This window comes from Diplotaxodon limnothrissa, linkage group LG17 (assembly GCF_057381915.1).
Source record: "Diplotaxodon limnothrissa isolate DT_005_m linkage group LG17, D_limnothrissa_male_GT1.1, whole genome shotgun sequence".
Lineage (NCBI taxonomy): Eukaryota > Metazoa > Chordata > Actinopteri > Cichliformes > Cichlidae > Diplotaxodon > Diplotaxodon limnothrissa.
The window spans coordinates 17,518,614-17,527,316 of NC_140612.1; the positions used below are offsets into that span (position 1 = coordinate 17,518,614).

Here is an 8,703-nt window from a genome sequence, read left to right on the forward strand (position 1 = left end):
TTGCTAATGTATTAAATATTAGATTTGTGCGTTGTGGTACTAATTTAACACATTTAAAGTATGTGGACAAACAATATAAGCTGTGTGGTAACTTCTGTCCACATACGCTTGTGTTTTCACACATGTTCAGCTGTTAATTAAACATATCCCACTTCATGCGACTATAATTATTCATGAACCGAGCAGTGATTCTATTTTAATGATCATATATTAATTATAAGTTCTTATCAGTGATTTTAATAACTGTAAAATGAGTGCACGTGTTAGCCTATATACTTTGGGGTATATATATTGTTTTAGATTAGTGTTATAAGAACCATCCATTTACCATTTAGACAGCCAGTCACATGCGTTCACATTATTTTGATTACAAGTGTGAGCAGAAAAACAAACAAGCAGCCTAAATGGCCAAAATTATGTAGACACAAACGACATGTCTTACTGTATTTCCGTGGAAGTTTATGTCCACATTCTTTTGTCATACATTTTTCTTTCTACGAGTTTATGTTCAGTTTCCGGCAGTGTGTAACATAATAATATATGTGCAAATAGTCAGAAAGTATGTGGAAAATAATTACAAGGTAGCCTAAAGTAAGTTTCCACATAATTTAGGGACAAAAAGTGCTACTGCAAAGAGTTTATGACCAGAACTATGTGGACAAACACTCCAAGCGCTGTGTGTGTTTCCTGCAGCTTCATCCTCTCAATCTCGGCCTGCTGACCCCACGGTTGTGCGGCTGGAGGCGGACACATTCCTCTGTCCTCCCCCCGGACACTGTGAGAGAGGAGGCGGAGCTGCTGCTGCTGCTTTAATTAGTGAAGAAGGAGCAGCAGGAGGAGCAGAGGAGCGGACGGTTCGGATTGTTACGCAGCAGACTGACGGAGCTGTGTGTGCGTGTGTGTATTCGTGTATCCGGTGACAGTCTGGAGGTGTGCGGACAGCGGTGACCGGTTCGGAGCGTGCGCAGTGAGGACCACCTGCTGCTGGTCACCGAGCGGGCCAGGGCGCGCGGGGACGGAATGCGGGTTTCACGCACGGAGCACGCGCAGTTCCTGAGCGCTCCGTGCTGTGTGCGTGCAGCGAGCATGTTGCCATGGTGCCCCGGGCTCAGATGAGCGGCACGCGGAGGAGCTCCGGTCGGGATGGCTCGCGAGGACGCGGTGAGGTGTCTGCGCTGCCTGCTGTACGCGCTCAACCTGCTGTTCTGGGTGAGAGGAGCGGGCACGCGCACGACTACAAGAGTGTAATTGCCCTTTAATGATCAGCGTGTTTGAGTCATTATACTAAAGCAGTCAAACAATGCAGTATTTTACTGCAGTAACTGTAGGTACTATGTCTAGTGGTAGTTGTTTGTATGAAGTACTGTGTTTAGTGGTAGTTCTGTGTACAGAGTACTGCGTTTAGTGGTAGTTCTGTGTACAGAGTACTGCTTTTAGTGGTAGTTCTGTGTACAGAGTACTGTGTTTAGTGGTAGTTCTGTGTACAGAATATTGTGTTTAGTGGTAGTTCTGTGTACAGGGACAGGCGGCGCTGGGGTGAAGCAGGCCGGGTGTTCCTCGCTGCCTGCTTCACATTCTCAGATGTTATTATAGGCAGCAGAAACATATCCATGTGTTTATTTCTGTGTGTCCAGCTGATGTCAGCATGTGTGCTGGGAGTGGCGGTGTGGATCCGTGACTCTCTCAACACCGTCCTCACCCTGACGGCCCACACCAGGTGAGTCTGACCTGGCTTGCAGCTCAGGTATCAGAGCCAACCAGGTGACAGCACCTGAAAGTTTTAATCATCTTTATCTGACACACCTTGTCTCTGATAGATGATCCAGATGTGAACTAAACAGCTGCTTTGTGAAGCTCGGAGCATGGAGGCTAATTCGTGTGTGTGTGTGTATGCAGGTTGGAGGAAGCTGCCGTCCTCACGTACTCTCCAGCTGTTCACCCCGTCATTGTTGCCGTGTGCTGCTTTCTCATCATCGTGGCAATGGTGGGGTACTGCGGCACGCTCAGGTGTGACCTGCTGCTGCTCTCCTGGGTACGAATGCTCACATCACACACTTCAGAAAGGATTTTTACTTTAACCAAAGGCGACATTTATCTCAGATTTTACAATCAGAAGCAGGAAGTCCATGTCCTGGATTCAGCTGACATTTAACAAGAAACAGTTTCTGAGTGCTCTGACACATTTGGAAAAGCACAGATGAAGTCTCTGTTTTGAATCAGCCAGCAGAGGAAACATTTTTAGCTGCTCTGACTGTTGGTCAGTGTGTTACCTGTATGTTAGCATGACTGTTGGTCAGTGTGTTACCTGTATGTTAGCATGACTGTTGGTCAGTGTGTTACCTGTATGTTAGCATGACTGTTGGTCAGTGTGTGTTGGCGTGACTGTTGATCAGTGTGTTAGCTATGACAGGTCTACACTGAGACTGATATCATGACACAAGCACCCGCGGCTCCCACCTTCCTGTGGCAGGGTTAAGGTTCAGTGGCATTTTGCGTACACAGTGAAGTGGGAACATCAGAAACCTGGAGCTGATGTCTCTGAACCTGAAGCCCTATGAGCACTGAGGCAGACTCACCTGAGCTTCATCATAATGACACACTCCTCAGGTAGACTGATCTCTTATCAACTGGTTCTGCTGCAGCCTATCAGAGCATCATCTGCTCACCAGCTGCTAAACAAGGTGAAGAGGTCAGCCTCCACCTCCACACGCTCCACCCGCCTCACACACCTCCATATGGGAGGATTGAGCTCAGTCCAGAGTCCACCACTGTCAGCAGGTGTGCAGGTGTATGATGTCTCACACACACAGCCTACTCTGGACTCTCAGGTAGAGCCCACAGAGGTCACACTGTCCACCTAACTGTGTGTTTGAGCTACACCACCTGTTTTCTGTGCTCTGATTAGGCGGGACCAGGTGTTGGGTGCCCCATTGTTCCCAACAGGTGATAAGATTGTCTCCGAAAGATGAGCTGCTGAGAGGAGCTTCAGTCTGCTACAGGGACTGCCCCAGGGCATGATGGGAACCCGCTCAGCCAGTTCCAACACACACACACACCTCAGTTAGCTGTGAGATTACATAACAGTAGAAGTCTCTCATGTTTGTGAGTGAGTAGGTTATTCAGGTGGACAAGAAGATAAAACCAGCTTCAGACATCACACATTACTGTGCTGCTCAGGGTTAAGAGCTGCAGACACCTCGGGGCTGTCACTGAGGGAGAGGACGAGGTCAGCTTCATGCCTTTTTGACAGAAAGGTTTTAGGTTGATTATCAGACTAAACTCGTCTCCGCCTGTGTTTCAGTACTTCGGCAGTCTGTTGGTGATCTTCTGTGTGGAGCTGGCCAGTGCTGTGTGGACCTACGAGGAGGTGAGAACATTGAAGCTTTGAATCCCTGAACATGTCATGTAGTCAGACGTGAATGTGTTTAACCAACAAACCATCAGAGCAGGTAAAATTATAATCGTGATTCATAACTGAGCCTCTGTTCATGTGAAATTCTGCAGCTTTTTCTCACTGACTGATCGTGATAGTAACGAGTTTGTCAGTACGGAGTTACGGCGGTGTCGCACACATGCAAGTGTTTCCGTCCTAAACGGATCATTTCTCGCCTCATGCACCGGCTGGACTCCAGTCTCTAATAATAATCAGGAATCTCAGACTTGTCCGGCTCCTCTTTCAGCGCTGCCGCGACACGCCCGTCACCTCACACCCACCTGCAAAGTACTCAAATACATCTACTCCAGTACTGCAGGGTACATTACCTGCAGTAGTTTGTAGTTTCAGTGAGTGTCAGACTCACGCTAACAATAACAAAATAAATATTGGAGGCTTGCTCCTCTGGGAGAGCTCAGAGAGCCTCGAGTAGCGCTTTCTGACTCATTTCTTACAGCCTGAGCTTTTCCTGCTGATTTCTCAAAGTTCTCAAAGTTTCAGGTGATCTCCAAACATTTTCAAATGAGCCAATCAGATTTTAGGGGTGACAGAATATGTTCTTTCGTTTGTTGTTTATAAAGTTTCATTTTGAATGCTGTCTTTGAAGCACAGCAGTTTGAGCCTGGCTTTGAACTCTGACCTCAGGCTCAGTTTATCTCTGCATTAGCTGCCTGCAGGGGGTTGTGGGTATTGTAGTAGTGAAGGTTTTACTTTTTTCTTTATCAGTCGAGCAGACACTCACACATGGACCTCAGGTTGGTCCCTGTTTGGGGGGTTGCAGTAAAAACCTGAAGTCCTGAGTGTGTGAGGCCTGTGGGTTTGTCATGTGGAAAGTGGCTGGAATTTTTGCAGTACAGAGGAGGAGGAAGGTAAAATCAGAACGAAACAAAAGCCAAAACAGTGCAGAAGAACTGGACAAAGGACACGAGTAGACTGAGATGATAAATACCGGAGGTAATGAGGCCAGCAGAAGGAACAGCTGGCAGTAATCACAGGACGAGGCAGGGGAAGTAAATACAAAGCACAGCTGACAACAGACTACCAAAGATAAAATGAGTAAACAGGCGACAGACTCACACATTTCACAAAAGTGAAATAGCTCAGACAGCGGGGTACACATAGGAATAAACTACACAACAACCAGTGTTGGGAAGGTTACATGTAAAATCTATTCCAGTACAAATTACAGAATATAGGCCCAAAATGTAGCTTGTAACGTATTTTGTTAAGTTACTCAATGTAACGTATTCTGAATAGATTACTTGATATATTGTCATGCTTTTTAAAACTACATGAATGAAGGATACTTGCCACTGAGCTAACATTCTTAGCTGGCGTTAGCTGAGGTTCGTTCAGACTGTTAGACTTGATGGATAGCATTAGCAACCTGGTAGCTGCAAATAATCATGTGCAGCTCTGAAAGCAATAGCAACTAGATTTTTAAATCTTAGTATAAAATGAGTAACAGTAGGGTGGAGATTAGATAAGGCTGCACTTTTTGCAGGGATCTTGTGTAGAAAACTATTTCTGTATGACTATGTTTTCTTTCTGTCTGCTTTCAGAACTGCACATGATTATTAGCATCTAGCAAGTTATAATGCAGCCTTCAGTAAATTAATAAATCACACAGCAATAGTGCATCGAAGATACTGAAGTGGCACATAACCCAGGTAGCTACCGCATCTAAAACAAGGTAGTTGCAGTAGGCTAAGGTTAGTTTTTAAAAAAGAACTTACTTCCGGATGTTTCTTTAGGTTGGAGGCGGAGTCTTTTCACACTGAGAGTAGCTTGGTTGGTGGCAAATAGAGTTTGCATTGCTCGGTCAGATTTCGCCCATCCCTTTCGTCTTTAAATGTGACGTGGTGTCGGAATTTCAAAGTAAGAAATGCATTTTGCCCATGCACTGCTGGCTGTGTTTGTGTAAGTGACACCACCAACATTAACAGGACGCTTACATTAGAGCCTCTTAGAGCCTCCTTTCCTGCAATGCGTTTAATTACCAAAATTAGAGAGTGGATAAAGAGGGGATAGCCTAACATATGAAACAACGTAACTGTATTCTAATCATTACCTATATAAACGGTAACTGTAATGGAATACAGTTACTCATATTTTGTATTTTGATATGTAACACCAGTACAGGCATTCCGATACACCCCAACACTGACAACAACCAAACTCTAGCTTGCTCAGCACAGCGGTGAACCACACTGATCCAACTGACAACCAACAGAACATTAAATACTGTTTCAAAGACCACCACAAAGCCTGGGTCCAAACCCAGAATGACCAGCTGACGTATGTTCATATGTTATGAAAGGAGCGTGATGGAGAATACACCGCAGCTCTGTTTCCTTCATCCTGAACCTGAACTTCAGTTTCCTGTTTTTGACCAATCAGGAGCCACGGGTGTGTGACTCATGTTTCTCCATGGGGAACAAGCTGTAATGTTTCCAGCAGTGAGCTACACCCGTTTAAGATCTTATTTTTACTTTTGTTTCACTGTAATTGACATGGTGTGTGTGTGTGCATGTGTGTGTGCGTAGCCCTCAGTGCAGCGCTCTGACATGATCAGCCTGAAGTCTCGAATGCCAAACTACGGTCTGCAGCGTTACCAGTGGCTCACACACACCTGGAACAGCTTTCAGACTGAGGTAACACACACACACACACAAACACACACACACACACACACACACACACACACACACACACACGGTGTGGTCAGGTGACCTGTGTACTCACAGATGTTTCTTCACCTGGCCTCAGTTTAAATGCTGCGGTGTCATCTACTTCACTGATTGGCTGGAGATGACTGAGATGGAGTGGCCACCTGACTCCTGCTGTTCCAATCAGTATCCAGGCTGCGCTCGCCATGCCCACTACCACGACCTTAGCGACCTCCACCAAGAGGTGAGCCACAGCGGCTTCTCACTGGACAGAAACATCAGAGGACACGCCCTCTGATGACCCAGCTGCTCTTAAATCCTCCTCCTCTTACATGTGTGTTGTGTGTTTGTTTTAGGGCTGCGGTCCAAAGATCTACACCTTCATCCGTGGGACGAAGCAGTTGCAGGTGTTGCGTTTCCTGGGCGTGTCCATCGGTGTGGCTCAGATCATCGCCATGGCGCTCACTCTCACACTCCTCTGGGCGCTTTATTATGGACGGAAGTCTCCAGAGCCGGACATGCCCACACTGCCGCCACCGGATGACCCCGACCCTGACACAGCAGCACATGCAGCCTCGGCGGACGCTTTAAAGTCGGGCTGCAGCCGCTCAAATAAAGGCTGCACCAACATGGCTGCCACCACACCGAAACAGCAGTTTGAGATGGAGCGACTTCACGCTGCCGCCTAAAAAGCTTCGTCCGGCTTGTCCAACACCAGACAACCTTTACTCAGTGAGAACACGAGCACCGGCAGCTTCAGAGCAAAGCCACACCCCCCGATGACCTCCTGACATCGCTGCAGCTCCAATCATCACAGAACAAAATGCGTGTCAGCGCGTGCCTGTAGCTGATAGAGAGGACTCATCATCAGTTTTATGTTAAAATTTAAGTCCTGAAGTTAAACTCTGGACTTCCTGTTTAAATAAGGCAGGTCATGTGCTTTTTCTACAGGAAAACAGGAAAATAATCTTTTATTTTTACAGTCTTGCTCTATCACATCCTCTAAACCGCACCACTGGATTATTGTTGATATCAGATGTACATGTGTGCAGCCTCTCAGCTTCCAGTTGGTCAGAGTGAAGGCGTTCCCACTCTTACAGTCTGACAGCTGATCTGATGGTGATGGGTGTAGCTGCTGCTCTGTTCGTGCTTCTCTCTGTGAACTGTGAGTCATCTGAAGAACAGACTGTAAACTGAGGATGGACAGAATGGTGACTTACTGCAGGTCTGGAGGAGACAAGTGAGACAGGTGAGGAAGAGAGGAGGCTGTTCCTGTCAGACATCGTGAACTCTAAAGGAGCTGATTTTGTTCTTCGGGATGATGAAGTCAGAGAACATGTTAGAGAACAGACTTCCTCCTGTTTGGACTCCCCGCCTCTAATGAGACCAAACATATGGACACAGCCGGCTGGAGACGGACTCCAGATATTTTCCTGACAGCTGTGTCAGGAGCCACTGGAACATTAGATGACTTTTGAATTGGATTATTTATGGAGCTCTCTGAGAGACTGTACACCCACAGGAAGTGTGAGAGTCTGTGCATGCTGTTGGATATTTATTGTTTGTTATTACAGCGTTTTCACTGGAATAAAACGAAATATTAAAGCTGTTTGAGACGGACGGCTTCTCCTCTGCACTTTAATGGCTCCTTACTGTAACAGCTGGGACTAAAGTGACCTCCCTGCTTTGTTCTGATACTCATGTGAGAGCATCTGTGGACGACCCAACTCTCACAAACTGTTTGCTGTGATGATATTTCAGATTATTGAGATGGGGCGATGTGGGAGGAGCTTCTGGATTTGGAGTGAAACCTGTGACATTCCTGCAGCTGCTGGGAGAAAGCGGAGACGGTAACACGGATACAGGGCGTCAGCTGCTTGCAGTGAAAAGCTCTCCAAATCCAGCGAGCATGAAATCCTACCTCTACTACCACTGTACGCTTTATTAATAGGTCGCTGAGTCTCGGCGCTCCGGCCTCAACTCTCCAGCGCTGTTTCATTCAGGCTGCCAGCGTCTGTGAGGGCAGACCGGCTCACTTTACTCGCCACGTCTATTTTTATATCACACGGCTTATCGTACACTCATCTGATCATTGTGTAGTTTCACAGCATTTCACGTATTACACAGTCCTCTGAGACTTTCTCTGATCGAACACCGCTCTCAGATCAAAACCACGTCAAACTCGTGTTTCCTTGTGTTTGATGAGTCGTGTGATTCAGCGTGCGACAAACTGAACTTCATCTTTGTCTGAGCTTTTTACTCACAAACCTACGCACCTGAACCCAAGCCTGTCCCTTCAAACAGAGACAAGACCGGCTCATAAATCATTCTGTCTGTCCTGTGGCCCTGTGGGTTATATTCAGCGTGTTTCACAACCTGCTGTGAGGCTGTGGATAGGCTAGCATTTGTGTCAGTGTGGTCACATGACCAAGTGTGAAAGGCACATCTGGAGAGCTGTTCCTTTCACACTTAGTCATGTGACAACACTGACATGATGGCCATGACCATGGAGCTCTTCATATCTGGAGCTTGAGTCAGCACATTTATGGATATATGACAGCAGAAGCATCCCGACCCCACACAGGGGTTGCTCTGAGGGGC

At 46.8% G+C, this 8,703-nt stretch overlaps 1 protein-coding gene across 2 annotated transcripts; it reads left to right on the forward strand.

Annotated features, from left to right (window-relative positions):
* The first annotated feature begins 840 nt into the window (after window positions 1–840).
* On the forward strand, window positions 841–8,412 carry tspan12 (tetraspanin 12). 2 transcript variants are annotated; one of them, XM_085375951.1, is made up of 7 exons: window positions 841–1,244; window positions 1,635–1,717; window positions 1,897–2,032; window positions 3,302–3,367; window positions 5,980–6,087; window positions 6,203–6,346; window positions 6,459–8,412. In XM_085375951.1, exons 1-7 carry the CDS (start codon window positions 1,095–1,097, stop codon window positions 6,789–6,791), a joined length of 1,020 nt encoding a protein of 339 aa, XP_085232077.1. In that variant the 5' UTR covers window positions 841–1,094; the 3' UTR covers window positions 6,792–8,412. The 2 variants fall into 2 exon arrangements, with proteins under 2 accessions (XP_085232077.1, XP_085232078.1); XM_085375952.1 differs by having other exon boundaries at window positions 1,087–1,209.
* The last annotated feature ends 291 nt before the right edge of the window (window positions 8,413–8,703 follow it).